At 37.2% G+C, this 16,152-nt stretch overlaps 3 protein-coding genes across 9 annotated transcripts; 2 read left to right on the top strand and 1 right to left on the bottom strand.

Annotated features, from left to right (window-relative positions):
• Positions 1-258: 258 nt before the first annotated feature.
• On the bottom strand, positions 259-5,460 carry LOC125197258 (mediator of RNA polymerase II transcription subunit 15a-like). 7 transcript variants are annotated; one of them, XM_089069515.1, is made up of 9 exons: positions 5,352-5,460; positions 5,053-5,187; positions 4,588-4,699; positions 4,329-4,449; positions 2,786-3,181; positions 2,317-2,395; positions 1,500-1,611; positions 1,292-1,397; positions 259-491 (listed from the first exon to the last, which is right to left on the bottom strand). In XM_089069515.1, the coding sequence occupies exons 2-8, from the start codon at positions 5,175-5,177 to the stop codon at positions 1,317-1,319; spliced, it is 1,026 nt and encodes a 341-aa protein (XP_088925641.1). In that variant the 5' UTR covers positions 5,178-5,187; positions 5,352-5,460; the 3' UTR covers positions 259-491; positions 1,292-1,316. The 7 variants fall into 7 exon arrangements, with proteins under 7 accessions (XP_088925641.1, XP_047951941.2, XP_047951942.2 ...); XM_048095984.2 differs by lacking the exon at positions 5,352-5,460 and having other exon boundaries at positions 2,317-2,389; positions 2,786-2,929; positions 2,999-3,181; positions 5,053-5,332; XM_048095985.2 differs by lacking the exon at positions 5,352-5,460 and having other exon boundaries at positions 2,786-2,929; positions 2,999-3,181; positions 4,356-4,449; positions 5,053-5,332.
• A 4,500-nt stretch (positions 5,461-9,960) lies between these two features.
• On the top strand, positions 9,961-12,438 carry LOC125192458 (prefoldin subunit 4-like). The gene is made up of 3 exons (XM_048090036.2): positions 9,961-10,078; positions 10,211-10,327; positions 12,035-12,438. Exons 1-3 carry the CDS (start codon positions 10,070-10,072, stop codon positions 12,293-12,295), a joined length of 387 nt encoding a protein of 128 aa, XP_047945993.1. The 5' UTR covers positions 9,961-10,069; the 3' UTR covers positions 12,296-12,438.
• A 631-nt stretch (positions 12,439-13,069) lies between these two features.
• On the top strand, positions 13,070-15,089 carry LOC125197217 (sec-independent protein translocase protein TATA, chloroplastic-like). Its single transcript, XM_048095931.2, has 2 exons — positions 13,070-13,476; positions 14,822-15,089. Exons 1-2 carry the CDS (start codon positions 13,171-13,173, stop codon positions 14,954-14,956), a joined length of 441 nt encoding a protein of 146 aa, XP_047951888.2. The 5' UTR covers positions 13,070-13,170; the 3' UTR covers positions 14,957-15,089.
• The last annotated feature ends 1,063 nt before the right edge of the window (positions 15,090-16,152 follow it).

The following is a 16,152-nucleotide window of genomic DNA, read 5'->3' as shown; positions in this document are numbered from 1 at the left end:
AATAATATGACTCAACTGGGATCCATAACTTCAAATCAAGAAGCAATAAGAGACAATAATCAAGAATTTAGTATTTTAAAAAAAACTATTTATAATTATGTAAATATTTTATATACATATAGTTAAGTGTCAGCTAATAAAGGGTGCCACATATTGGTCATTTGGCCAACACAACATCCCTAATTAATTTTAAACTCAAAAGTTTTTTCTACTTAGGATCATATGATTATATCCTAAAAAGAATTAAGTACAAAAAAATTGCAGTAACAAATCACAAAATATCACACTCATTATCAAGCCTAGTTTTTAGCAATAAAGTTTATTGCAATAGTTGAGACAGTTTCCCATGATTCTCAGCAAATAAACATTAGTACAATATACTACACTTATGCATATATATTATTCTTGAAACATTGCAGCGCATTCTCAGCATCACAATTGCTCCCACCGGAGCTCTATATATGGAAAACCTTGCCACAATGTGGCATCGTCTGCAGCATACGAAGCTAAGTTTATCAGATAATCACTTTAAACTAAGTATGAAAGAACAAACAGGGCCTAAAGAAACTCAACCCACCAACACAAACATGAGCCCCAAATGACTAGAACCGGGTGAAGATGCAGCTGTGAATACATACAAGTCAAATAGACCAACGACAATTGTCCATGGATGTGCTTCTAGCAACTACTACTCAAGTGTAATTTTCCTATTTGTAAGACATCTAACACCACATGCTGAATGTCGCTGGAGTAATATAAAGGCTTTTTTCTGATTCATCTATGTCGTATGCTTTTGTTTGCCCTGAGAGCAGCTCAACGATATAAGAAAACAGAATTACTTTGAGGTGTTACATGGTTATCATGTATTATCCCTTAGTCATAAATTTTTTTGAGACTGAACTCATTTGCTTAGACAAATCACAACACAGAAAGACTTCAAACAGCAGAGTGTGACAGCAACATAAGGTTGCATGAACGACCAACCAAGTCCGAATGATGAATGCTTGTTAGATACGCCAACTAGAATGTTAGGGATGACTGAAAGAACAAAGAGATACAGCTCAACTAATTTGATGCTAACCCAATTGATATACAAGTTTGCCAACTACATAATTTTTGTGTACAAGTTCTCGACCCCTAAAGTTACTCAAGGCATCAAATATTAGATGTTCAATAAGAATAGAGCATTTCAAAAGCACCCATAATTCATAAGTAAATGCATTCAGATAATTAGTTCCGCTTGACATAAAATTTGTAATGTTAACTATACTAGCAACATGGGTATCTGTACCTAGATCTTGGGATCACTTGCATCATTAAGAGAGAAGAGCAATAGGATTCTGAGATCTTGTATGAATTGTCAGAATTTTCAAAGATATCTTTCTCAAATAATCTGACTGCAAAAAGGGAGAAAAGGGGTCAAAAGTTCAAACAACGAATAAATGTAAATCTTGGCCTGCATCATGCTCATTAAAGGATAAATCACGTGACATGTATACCTGGCTTGTTGCCACAGAATGTGTCATTTCCTCAAACCTAGCAGCCATTCTTTCAATTTCCAAGGCTTCATCTGGTCCAGAAAAAGGGATATGCCTCTTCAATGTCTCAACTCTAATCAACAAGTGTAACAATCTTCCATCAATGTCCAATTATTAATAAAAATTAACTAAAAGTTTTCAACTTCTACAGATAAATGCTAATATAGGGAAAATCACAAGTTTATATCCTAAACCATAGTCCATTTTAACAATTTGTGCAAAATATATGCTCCCCGTATTTCATTTTACAATTAGTTTCTATTTGCTAGTTCCTTTAAGATAATGAATAACAGCTAAGTTTGAATGAACAACGCTAAACAAGAACGGAATTTCACTACGTTAATTTGTCCATAACTGCATAACATCACATCCAAGAGTCTCTAAATCATCATGAAACTTAAGATCCAATACTTCATAACTCAATGACTTTTGACCTTTCTTTATGTTCAATGATAGGCAAAGAGTAAAAATTATGTAATTAAATAGTAAAAGGGTTAACTGGTGACTAAAACCAATTTGGTTGGTAGACTACAAATGGTGCATAATTTAGATAAAAAGGTGTAATAAATTTTTTTTCAAAAAAAAAGTTACTAAATTCCACCACCCAAAGTCCAAGCCCACTTAATATAAAGGGAAAAAAAAATAAAAAATAGAGGAAGGTGTCTAGGCAGAATTTTGAGGTAACTAACAAATCCAGAGAGCTCCAAGGTTAGTCAACAAAACACCTATACTATCAATAAAATAATTTAAAAGTAAGACCAGAAATTTGAAAATTTACATCTTATTTACTACCCTTGTTCTGATATCTGGACGTAGTTGACTCCTCCAATCACCGACTTCCATGCTTGCAGCTACACCTAGGAAGAAGAAATGAAAAGATGTTATTTAGAAGAAAATGTGGAAACTTCTGGAGAAATAGAAGGTGTTCGATTTGCCTAAATTGGAACTACTGAACTAAGTGATCCAGTACTCTCATACTAATGGACCAATATGCAAACTTAAATATCACAGAAATAGAAGAAATTGTAGAGCCAAGAGCAATATATTTGAGCCACACAAGCAAAAAAAAGAACAAAAGGGGAAAAAAGGAGTTTAGGAGCGATGACAATTAAAGTGTGACCCACCAACTATTTTCTTAAAATTTGTGCTCACAAATGTTGCCTACTTTTCATGGACATGGGGAGTAAATTATATGTCTTCATAGGCTTATCTACAAGGGTACTGGGTGGATTTGATATTACTTGTACCATTTGACTGAAGCAAATTCACCACAGGATTCTGAGAATGTTGTTGGGTATCCTGAGAAACAACCTGCTGCTGCACACCTGGAATCTGTCTCTGAGAGTTTCCATACATATTAGCTGTAACATCCAGCCATATCGGATTCAATACTGCATTCGGAGTTACATTAGACATGTTTTGCATGTTAGGATTCTCAATAGAAACATTGGACACGGTACCCTGGGACATGCCACCAACAGGGGGCATTGAGTGTGTCAAACCAGTAGAATTCGGCACTCCAGTTGATTGAATGTTATTCTGGGTATTTTGAGATAAAATATGTTGCCGATATATATTGGAGACCATTGGAGTTGGTAATTGCTGGGCCTGACTTTGGATTTGGGAATGCATGCTTTGAGAAGCTGCCAAAGATGCACACAAAGAGGACAGATTTATCAGTACAAGTAATACTATTATGCAAAGAAGCATGGAATAGAGAATAGATGCAATGGTGGCTGGAAACAGGAACATGAACATAAAACAATTAAAAGATAATAAATCCTCCAAAAAATAAGAGGCCGCAACCCACCCACCCACCCCCAGAGGGCCACAGCATATGTTGAAATGTAACTATATTTGTTCTCCAGTAAAATAAAGGATACATAGCCCTAATTGTAGTAATCTACTGAATACTCCTAACTTGACTCAACTCTAAAAGATAAACAGTAGACTCCTAATCAAACTCTAAGAGATAAACTTATCTCTACCAAGCTAATAACAAACTCTAATAGATAAATTTATCTCTAAAAAACTGAAAATAAAACTCTTTATCATAACAAAAACTAAATAAATAGGAGTACTAATAATAATAGGTCTAAAGACTGCAGAGAGCAGGAAACATTCTCTAACAGCATGTCATATTGATGATTATGAAGTCTGCTTATGGGAAAAAATCATCAATATTCAAGAAAGAGACTATAACAACTCTATTGAGTAACCATAAAGAGCTATATTACAAGTCAATTCAGAGTATAGGCAACCGTATGAAACAAGTGCACCACGCCAACTGAAAATGGACATCCTACTAGAACAGGAAGTGAACATAAGAGACTAGATCTACACTGGGATGTAGTTAAAGACGTACAGTACTCAACTGTCAAGCATCTTTAGCCTAGTTAGTGCTTTAGTTAATGAACGTAAGCAATCTATACCATGCTAGAGGCATCAATTGTAGACTATCTTTTTTCTTTCATTAGAATAAAGTGGACATTCCCACCAAATCTATGACGTAGGTTTGTTCATCTTGCCTCTGAAGGTGGAAATTATTTCAAAGATATTGCACAGTTATTTGCTTGCTATTCCTACCTGTCTGTTAAAGTGTAAGAAGTTCAGGACTAAAGACTGAAAAGAAATACTTGGGTCATTTATTATTAGAGTCTAGAAAGAATGTTCAAGGTGAGGTCATGGCAAGAGAAGCTTATAAGGGCTAAATGAAAACCATCAAATTGAGTGTCTAATACCTTTTAATATACAATTATAAGTACTGCAGATGAATGGTAAGTGTTTTACTTGGGTCTTGTGAGTTTGTGCTAGTACTTGCAGCATTACTCTGAAGAGGGTTCAGTCTAAGTTTTTGGGATCTCATCTCGACCCCCAGCATTTTTGAAGTTATCTTTCTTAAATAGTCTGACTGCAAAACAGAGGGAAAAGGTAATAGTTACAGTAAACTTCACGTTTCAAAGGGCAAGTGTTAGAATAATACATAAATGTAAGGTATGGCCAATATCCAACAAATTCATTGAACCATGTGACATTCTCACAGTTATACCTGGCTTGTTGCCTTCATAAAAATTCTTTCCTCACACCTGAGAGCAGTTTCTTGAAGATCATGTAGTCCCTCTTCTCCAGCAAAGGGAATATGCTTCTTCAGCATCTCTAACCTATTAATTAAGCATTACAGTGTTACCCCCTCTATTCGCAGCTATAGCACAATCAGCAAGGAACATTCATTACCAGTTTATAAATCAGAAGAAGTAGCAAATTACTAGTACTTGATTATACATTCATTACCAACCCTTCAATATTCTAGTGCCTAAGAGATCACCCTTTCCCCTAAAAATATACTCCACTTCTGTTCATATAGTGACATTATCTAGACATCTACAAGAATAATTGAAGCCATATCACCAAATTTACCCTAGTTCACTTTCCAAATAGACAAGCATTGCTCAGTCAACACAGGCAGCAGAGAAAATCCTTCAAAAGCAAGATAGATAGAAAGATATAGTATTACATTTTGTCTACAATTCTATGTCTGGAACCCGGAGGCAGCTGAGTCCTCCAGCCGCCGCCTGCCGACACCGTTAGACCGGTAACCCCAATCTCGGCTTGGCATTCCCTCCAATTAATGCCTGGCATTTTCAGCTGCCTAAAAAATCGAAACAATCAAATTAAGCGATCATGCTCTAGATTGATAAATCTTTTCTTAAGAAATTTGAACTCCTGAAGCAAAAAATTAAGAGAAACTCAAACGATTGGAGGCTGTGAAGAGAAGTGAATAATTAAGAGATTTTGAGGTTAATTAATCTGCACCTGGGATGGATTGAGATAAGAGCCGATGAAAATTAACGAGAAACGATGGGTATTTATGAATATATTAATACAGATACAGAAATAGATTTACATGGAATTGACCTAATTACAAGAATTGAGAATTCAATTAACTCTGAATTGACCAAATTATATGGATCGGTATTTTATAGTAATATTTTTTTCATATCTACCAAATGTGTTTGAATTTTCCAAAACTATCATGTGATAGCATAAATTAAAATTTTTGACACTTAGTTATATTAAATTTGAGTCATCCGGCCGGCCGATAAAACGGTGCAGAGAAGCCACTCGACCAGGGAGAAGCTATTGTTCAAAATCTGGATAGGGCGCACGTGACTAACACAAGTTGCGCATGGTGGGTGCTATGCGGACAGGTAGATTGAGAGAGATTTCTCGGGTCATGCATTTTGCAAACGACCCGCACGGACCGTGTACATTGCACAATCTATCCTTCAAACCTTTTTACTAGATCTGAGCCTCACCCGAACTTTGTATCCATTCTTATTCATGTCCTATGAAAGTAATATGCATACTTGTGACTTGTGAGTGTAAATACATAACTAAACCTATAAAAGCGAATTGAACACCATGTATATTTGATTTATATAAAATTATATGAAATAACAATAGTTGCAATACTTCTCTTCTCGTGCACTTGTTATTGTTCCCAATAAGCTATGATCATTGGATTGTGAAAAAACTTGCATCCATTGACAAATCAAAATAACAAAACTAATACCGTATACTCAATATTATTCCCATAAATTTAGAAATAAAAATATTTGAGATCTCGCAATTGGTCTAACCAATACTATAAAATAGGAGTATTTATTTATACGCTACTCATTCAACGCTATACCACAGTATAGTGTAACCAATCATCTAAGATAGTAAAATTAACACTAGCTGGTCTCTCATAATGGATTGTCACATTTATCTATGTCGTGAATATTTAACTTACTTTTAACTATGAGTTATTGATTAGCCTACACTTTAGAAAAATGTGTTTATCCTATTCTTTATTTTTTTATTCTTGAACTTAATCAACAATATAGTAATAATATAAACTATGTGACATAAATAATTATTCACAATATCTGGGAAAAAATATAGATTACAAAATAATGCATCATAAAGCATGTTTTCGAGTATACATCCTAAGTTCCAAACACCATTAGCAAGCTCTGTAGTAATAACTCTTCATCTAATTTAAAATGTCATATTTTCTTTTTAATTTATCGTAACTTCCAACTAAGATGACATGTTGATATTTGCAATAAATTTCTTGTTTATACCATCTGATTCAAACATTCAATTTTATTTTTTTTAACTTTATTATCTTTAATAACTTTATCTAAAATTTAGTACCATTGAAGTTTATCTATCAATGGGTTGTAGTGCAGTTGACAACGCGGAATTGTGTGGATTCGGAACATCCGTGGTCAAACTAAAAATAAGTGATTAGAACGTGACCAATATCTTTACTCCATATATTTAAACTAGTTAAAAAATATAAAAAATAAATAATTTAATTAAATTTTTGTACTACTACACCTACACTTCAAATTATTATTATACACATTTTGACCAATATATTATTCATGTATTGATATACTCCCTCCTGTCCCAAGATAAGTGACTCATATTTCTTTTTGGGTCGTCCCAAGATAAGTGACTCATTTCCTTTTTTGGTACTCTCTCTTACTTTTTCTCTCTACTTTATTAACTCTCTTACTTTATTTACTTTCCATTTTACTAACAAAACCTCATTCCCTTAAATCCCGTGCAGAAAAGTTTGTGGTCACTTAGAGCATCTCCAATAGCTGCTAGCCCACCGGCTAGCCGAACTATTGGAAACGGCCAGCCGCGAATCGATGAAAAAATCGGCGTGGGCTAGCCGATTTGAGGGCGCTGGCCGCCATTGTGGCGAGCCGATCTGCCAGCACTATTTTTTTAAAAAAAAAATTATGCATTTTTTTTATTTATTGCATTTTTTTATGTATTTTTTTATGCATTTTTTTATTACATTTTTAATATATTTTTTTAATTATGTAATTTTAAAATAGGCACACAGAAGACGGGCTAGGCCCAATACAAAATTAAGACCTAAAACAGAAACATGTCACAGCGAGACCCCCGTTCGACTAGCGGCAAACTATAACGGATTCAAGGCATACTAACATTTTTTAATGTATTTTTTTAATAAATTAATGAGGAGTAGAGTGGGGCGGTGGCTCGTGTGTGGAAGCCCGGATTTGTTTTTATTATGTAATTTTTTTGATTTTTAGTTAATGTACTTTTTTTATTTAAATAAAATTAACGAATTTTTCCCGTATATGTGTCGTAAATTTAATTCCGTATTTTGTGTTTAATTCCGTAAATGTAGTTGTTTTTGAATTATTTTTATTGCGGCTGGCCTATTTGAGTAAATGCTGACGTGGAGCATCCACAATAAGAATAAGTCAGCCACTCTCTCCCCTGCCACGTCAGCAGCACTAAAAATCCACCTGTCACGTCAGCATTTACTCAAATAAGTCAGCCATAGGCCAGCCGCAATAAAAATAATTCAAAACAACTACATTTACGGAATTAAATTTACGATTAAGTTACGGAATTAAATTTACGAGACATATACGGGAAAATTCATTAATTGCATTATAAAAAAGTACATTCATTTAAAAAAATAAATTACATAATAAAGAAAAAAAACTATCGTCGTGCAGTCCTCCGTGCCCACAACTATTCAATTATATCGGCATATTCCTGGAGGCTGCCGACTTCTTCGAGAGATACCCCATGTCGTACGTTAGGGGTGGTCGTTCCGTGGCTTGGACCGGCTTCATCGTCATTGGCCCAACTAGTCAGTTGTACGCCTTCGTCTTCGACGATCATGTTGTGCATGATAATGCAGGCGTACATTATATCAGCAACGCATTTGACATCCCACAAACGCGCTGGACCCTTAATTGCCACCCATCGAGACTGGAGCACACCAAATGCGCGCTCCACGTCCTTGTGCGCCGACTCCTGCCGTTCTGCAAAGTAGGCCTTCTTGTCATCCGCCGCGTGCCTAATCGTCTTCACAAAGACAGGCCACCTAGGGTATATCCCATCCGCCAAGTAGTAGCTCATATCATGCCGGTTGTTGTTGGCCACAAATGAGACGGCTGGACCGATGCCCTGAAACTTCTCGTTGAAGAGGGGCGACGAGTTGAGGACGTTGAGGTCGTTGTTCGACCCGGCTATCCCAAAATACGCATGCCAGATCCACAGCCGGTAATCAGCTACGACCTTGAGGATCATCGTGGGATTCTTTCCCTTGTAGCCGGTCGTGTAGGCCCCTTTCCAGGCAGTTGGACAGTTCTTCCACTCCCAATGCATACAATCTATGTTGCCTAACATCCCGGGGAACCCATGCTGCTCCCCGTGCATCTGCATCAGATTCTGACAATCTTGGGGGGTAGGGCTTCGAAGGTACTGCTCACCAAAAATTTGAATCACGCCCTGATAGAAAAACTTCAGACATTCCAGAGAAGTCGTCTCACCGATGTGGAGGTACTCATCCCACATGTCTGCCGCGCCTCCGTAGGCCAACTGCCTGATTGCCGTCGTGCACTTTTGGATAGGGGTGTGGCCGAGTCTGCCAGCCGCATCGTGCCTGAAGCGAAAATAAAGATATTGACGCTCCAAAGTGTCAACGATGCGCATAAACAACTCCCTGCGCATTCTAAAACGCCGCCTGAACATGGTTGCTGGAAACCGCGGGTCCGGAGCAAAGTAGTCGTCATATAGCCGCTGATGTGCAGCTACGTGATCCCGATCAATCACTGCTCGGCGGTGGACAACCGGTGGAGGGCGAGGTGCCGCCTACTGTTCGACCCTTCGCATGTACCGCTCTAGCTCGCGCTTCATGTAGGCCTCCATTGCCTCGTTCATCTGCCGTTCGTACTCCCCAGTATCCCCACCACTACCACCACTGCTACCACCCGCGTTACTCATCGCTCGATGTTGCTCTTGTATAGAAATTTAGAGAGAGAGAAAACCCGTTAAAACAAGTGGTGCAAATGAAAATGAAACTAAAATCGCGTATATATAGCTTTTCGAACAATTTTTAAAAAAAAAAAACGAAAATTGGCGCTGGCCGATCAGCACGCCACAATGGCGGCCAGCGCCCTCAAATCGGCTAGCCCACGCCGAATTTCTCGCCGATTCTCGACTGGCCGGTTGCAATAGTTCGGCTAGCCGACCGGCTAGCGACGCGGATCGGCTAACCAGTCGGATAGCCGATATTGTGGATGCTCTTATCTTGAGACGGAAGGAGTATGTATTTGTTGTTATAATTTCTTGTAGTGTTGTAAAATTATTTATCATCTAAAATAATTCGCTTCAAATTTTGATATTTTCCATAAATTTAAAACTTTTTCTCATTAAAACTTATGGACATTTGCGTGAATTTTCTATGATTCAGAATTCCTAGAAATTACTAAAATATAATAAGAGAATCTTCAGTTGACCGGCCCGATTTGACAACAACAGCAATCTAACTGGACCGGGCACATACGAACGGTTTGGATCGTTCGAACCGGAATCCGGCCCGTAAAATTTACTCCTCCATATTGATTGTGGTCGTAGTAGATCTTCCTCAGTGGACAGTAAACCCTTCTATTCTCCGCACTCAGCCTTCATTTGATCGTACAATGCAACAGGTGAGTACGAATCGCACACACTAATATACAAATGCTGCATCAATTTGCTTATTGTAACAAGTAATTTTACTATTTTGTTGTTTTTTCGTTTCTAATTGGTTTGTTAAATCCGTCATTTTTCTTATGAGCAAGGCGGGATCATCGTCGTCGGAGACTGAGGTGACGTGGGAAGATCAGCAGAATATCAATAAGTTCGGAAGATTGAACAACCGCCTTCACGAGGTAGAAGATGAAATCAAGATTGCTAAGGTATTCGATTGTTCGGGTCTTTTGCACTCAGTTGTCTTCATTAGGAATTTGAATGAATTTAATCGTTTTTTTAAAACTGTATTGAGATATGTTCAGTAATTTATAATGGGTATGCTAGAGAGAGAATCAGTATATTGCTAGATGTTTTGTGCAAAATAGCTGAATGAAAATGAGGAGGGAATAGCAGTAAACCCAGAAAGATTTTTTATTTTTTTTTTAATTTAAATAAACTCCTATATGAAGGAGGAAATTACAACTGATGTCAAGAGACAAGAGGGCTCGAACTCGGCACCTCATACAATAATGTCTAAGCTCAGCAAGATTTGTTTTAGCAGTGATAACAGTGCAAGAGAGGGAAAACTGTTACCCAGTAGTATTTACTTTTAAACCGATATTTAGATGTTTCTCAACTCAATTAATTTGACCTTTTAGATCAGGGTATGCCTTTTTGTTTCTTTTTTTGGTTAATTTATTGAAGGTAACTGGTTGTTCAGAGAATGATGTTTTAGATGTTTTATGTGTATTTAGGTTTATTTGCTAAATACTATATAGAATGGTGGCCAAATGGGCTCTGAATTTTGGTTTGGTGCCCAAGGAGCACATTATACTTCTCTAGTATTCATTGCTACAAACGTGCATTTATGTGCTGATTGCTTCCGCTATTTGCTTGCTTCTACTATATGCTGAGAAATGAAATGTGGGAGGGGAGCTTAAAGAAAGGGCATCTTGATTCTATCATAGTCATAGATGAGCATCACTGTTAAAATAAAACATGGATTTGGGCCATGTGATGTTGTTTGATTATCATATTGAGATTATACCCGAGCTATTGTGTTAGGCCATGGATTTGTGCTAGCTGGTTAAATTAGTCCTGGATATTGGTAGACAGAAGCTCCGTGCGCACACTACTGATTGATAATACCAAGAGAATTATTGATTCAAAGGTGTTCTATTCTCACCACTTGCTTGATTTGTCTGTGTTGTAAACTTGTACGTCCAACTTTTGGCCATTGGAAGAGGAATTGATCAGAGCTCTAAAAGCATCCACCTTTGTGTCTTTTTACTTTACTTAAAAAGTTTGTCTCCGGTTTTAACCATGATACTCAAGAATTATATAATAGTTAAACAGTGAAAGTTTATCTGATTGCCTTATGCAGAACATGCTCTCAGACACATATTTTATGGTAATTGGGCCATGCTGTTTGGTTTCTATTAACTTGAATATGCTCAAAATCACCAATATGTAGATCACTATTCATCATTTCATCGTTATGAGCTTAAGACCAGTCTATCCATTCAAGTGCCAACCAACTAAGTGCCGTTCTACGGCCACTCTGTTAGACTATTTATCTGGTATTCTTGCACAGTTTCTTCTTTCATTTTCTGTATCATCTTCTTAGCTGCTATTCTTAATGAGTGGTGTTAATGTTCTTGCCTTTGCTGAGTATTTATTATGCATAAGAAAAAAAAGAAGCTCCCATTCAAGCCTCTCTGTGTTAGCTTTCAGGTATTATATAGCTCTTTACCTCGTCTCCACAATCAACATTTAGTTGTACCACGCCCACCCATTGTGAATCTGCGTACACAATGCTAGCCTCTATTATCTTTTTCCATCTGATATTGTAGTCATCGACTCTGCGCCTCATTTTACTTGTTGAAGTCTAGCCTCATCTTATCCAAGTTTATAACCAAAGAGCTTATGGGCAGGAAACAAACGAAAGCCTTGAGGATGCAGGCAATGAGCTGATCCTCACAGATGAAGACATAGTTCGGTTCCAAATAGGTGAGGTTTTTGCTCATGTGCCAAAAGAGGAAGTTGAAAGCAGGATTGAGGAGATGACAGAGAAGACAAGCAAGAACTTAGTAAAACTAGAGGAGGAGAAAGAATCAATAGTTGCTCAGATGGCTGCATTGAAGAAAATCTTGTACGGAAAATTCAAGGATTCTATCAATCTGGAGGAGGATTAGATCAAAAGCTGCTCCACCTTGCAGTTGTGATTTGTCTTTGGATTGTACTCAGCTGGTGCTGTTAATTTAACCCTCTATACTTCTCCTTTGATGCATATGGTTTTTCGGACTTTCGGTTGAAAGGAAGTATCTTGTCCATTAAATTGTAGTACTACTACTAGGATGATTAGTATCAACAATCTTGCAAAAAAATGAAGGAATTCGATCAACTTTCGGTAAATTTAAAGTTGAAATTTAACACTCGTTAGTTATCTCACATCGCCACCGCAACACCATTCATCATCGTGCTGGACTAGTCCAGGTTGCGAGCACCTTGGTGGAGGAGATACTTGTTGGGACGTAGAATAGTCGTGTAATCTTAATCAATCACGACCTTATTTGTTCTTTAAGCTGGACGACGCGTTTGGGGTGGACAAGATTAACTCTAGCAGATCGTTGCCAAAGACAAGCTTAGGTTCGATAATTAGTTGACAGAGGACGAAGACGACAATGGAGTAAATGGAAAAATTGCTACCAAAAAGCGTTGTGAAACTATGCTAATTGAATCAAAGTCTCATAGACATTTATTCATATTTAGTCAAATAAGCATATTTAAAAAAACGTGATAGATATTTTGCTTATCGGTACATTAACTTATAGTAGTAGTATTTTAAAAATTGAATTTAGTCAAATAAGAATATTTAAAAAAACGTGAGATATTTTAGTTATCGTTAGCTGAAAATATCACTTATCTCACATGGCCTATAATATATTAATATACATACTGCATCTGTATCCACATCCCAAAGCCCCAAAATCCTAAAAATATCAATCAAACAGCTTAGCATTTAAAGCTGCAATTCAATCCGGAAAGGCAGCTGAAAGGAGTAGTTCCAATGGCGACCTTCTCATCCGCCGCAATCACGCCCTCACTCTCTCTCAATCCACCCAGAAGATTCGCCTCTCTCTCCTCCTCCACCTCAGTCTTCTTCAGCTCCAATGTCTGCAGCCGGGCCAGGCTCGGCCTCGCGGCGGTTCGCCCCACGGCAGCGAAGAGGAGGGGGATGTCGTGCAACTGCCTTTTCGGCCTCGGAGTGCCGGAGCTCGTAGTTATCGCCGGCGTCGCCGCGCTCCTCTTCGGCCCCAAGAAGTTGCCCGAAATTGGAAGGAGCATTGGCAAGTCTGTCAAAAGCTTTCAGCAGGTCTCTGCCTTTTCGATTAGATCGCAATTATTGCTTTTGCTGTGCTTCTAAGTTTTAACTGTATTCCACTTATGGTTAAGCCCTAAAGAGAGGAGTAATTAGGGTTTTAACTTCTAAATTGATTTTGGCGAACCTTCTTGTTTATTTGACTTGGATTTTGAACAATTATGGCGTGATTATTATGTTGTATTTTGTAGACTTCACTAATATTGCTGGAGGCTATATATACTTTGAATGATATTGACGACCTCTGATCATGTTTGGATGACTGAATAAAAGAGACTTCTAAATTGAAAGAGTAGCTTGCGCTAAGTAATAGTAGGAGCTAGAATTATGTCGACTTTTCATTTATCTTGGATGATGGGTGGGGAAATACTTTTGTTGCACCACGGATAACGTAATCCTCTACTTGTCTGTGATCAGTGATCAATGACTTCTGGTTTAGGTGTTCATGTTCGGTCCCTTAATGCAGGATGTTTAATTTTCTTGGCTTTCATTTTGGAGACCTCTGGTTTAGGTGTTCATGTTCGGTCCCTTAATGCAGGACGTTTAGTTTTCCCAGCCTTCATTTTGTAGACCTCTGGTTTAGGTGTTGATGTTCGGTCCCACCTGCAGCTTGTGTAGGGGTTGTATTCACCTGGATAAGGGATCAACAACTGGTAGCAGTGAAAACAGAAAAATGGCTGCACATTTTGATCAATGAGTTTTAGTGTCCAGTTCCAAATGAGTCATTGATGTTCTTAAATAATTAAAGAGTCCCGTGATCCATACTACGTTACAATGAAGAACTCTTGGGGTGGTGCGAGCATATTTAGGAATTGTGAAGATAAATTGCTATGTTAGCTTTGGCTTTGGATCTTCCCATAAATCTTTGTATCAATTAAACTCAACAGAAAGACCTCCACAGCTTAAGTTATATTAGTAGTATGCAACTGTTGGCAGTAGAATGTTTAACTGTTGGAGTACACAACTTCACATCATTATGTGTCCCCTCAGTTTTGTGCGTAATCATCTGCTACCATGAGTAGGATACATTGTTGGTAACTCTGCTCCTTTTCGTGTAAGAGAAAGGAACATGCAGTTTTGTTAGTATTTCTTATTGTAGTTGACTCGAAAAGAAGATAAACAGTTTTGAATTTGCATTCCTTTAAATCACCCGAAACACATGGTACAGAGATGTAAACTCCTCATCCCTAAATGCTTTAGGGTCTGTTAAATAAGCTCTACATCCTCACATGCCCTGATATATCGCGTCTTGTTATTTCTCAAGTCGCCTCAATTAGTAGTCTTCCATATGCATAAATCGAATGCCATAACTTATGAGGCCCATAAATTTCCACTGCAGGCAGCCAAAGAATTTGAGACAGAACTGACCAAGGACAGCGAGCCTTCTCCTGAGGCGTCCAACGAGAAGCCGACGACCGTGAGTGAAGAAGAGAAGCAAGAGGATAAAGTCCCCAGCGCAAATGGAAGTTCTTGAGACTTCACATTCACCCCTTTGTGTTGGCAGTTTGTTGTAGTTGATCATTCCACAATGTTGTACTTGTTTAGATATAAATATCTGTGTTTTCAGTATTTCATCAATAAATCTCAAGTCTTGAGTTTCCAGTTCAGATGAATCTTATTCAGCTTTTTTACCATGTTGGTTTTTTTCCATATGCTCAGTTTTGGAATAATGCGTTTTAAGTGATTGATTTATTTTGGCAATATGCTTTCTTGCACGTTCCATATAAATCGAAACATGTCATAGTCACCTAGTATTTTTAATTTAATTTAAATAGTAAAAAAATTCCCACCACTAATATTTTGTTGAATTTCCCACCACTACTTTCTGTCTCACACAATCTCTCTGTAATTATTTTTGTGTCCAAATATATCAAGTCCATTTTCATCCATGTTCCAACACAAATTTATTTGGTCTTGAAATACTTTTTTCGTCTGAATTTGTTAAGTTTGTGGATAGCACGAGGGAACAATGTCATTTTCACTCAGATATGCCTTTATCTTGTTTATTTTTACATTTCTAACTTATACCTCTTCACGTTTTTTGCAATTGTATAATACCCACCACATCTATGCCAAATTTTCAAAAATATTGGGGGTTTGACATAATCCCTTCATCTTGAGTTTCCCATAAAAAAGAGGCTTTTCATTTAGTTGGTGATACTTATTTTCTATTAATAGTATCATTTATTCACAATATATTTATTGATAATTATTAAAACTAGTTTCAATGTGTGATGCACTTTCTATTCACAAAATCAGATTTACTTTCTAAATGTGGTGTTATGGCTAAAATAAAGCTAACTGACGTGACATGCGGCCGAAAATTGAATTATTATGATGATGATAATAAACGATAGTCATTTTATCTTTTATTTGAGAAATTAATTAGTTGTTGGAATATGAATCTTGTAGAATAGTACTTAAAAGTTAGTGTAGAAGGGGCAAGTGGGCAGTGAATGAGAAAATGTATCAAAATGCATATATATCCACAATAATAAGCCGCCGAATCTAACGCATCTCCAGCCAATCATAGTCATTCTTCTTTCGGCCTTATCCACTTTTTTCCACCTCGGATTAACAGATTAAAAAGCGCCTTCACTAATCCATGTCACCTCCTTATGTATAGACTATAGACTATAGTAAGATTGATGTGTGATAAATAATTACAAA

This window comes from Salvia hispanica, chromosome 4, assembly GCF_029641045.1.
Source record: "Salvia hispanica isolate PSC_SH4W2 chromosome 4, Shi_PSC_v1, whole genome shotgun sequence".
Lineage (NCBI taxonomy): Eukaryota > Viridiplantae > Streptophyta > Magnoliopsida > Lamiales > Lamiaceae > Salvia > Salvia hispanica.
This window is presented reverse-complemented; position numbering and strand designations above follow the sequence as displayed.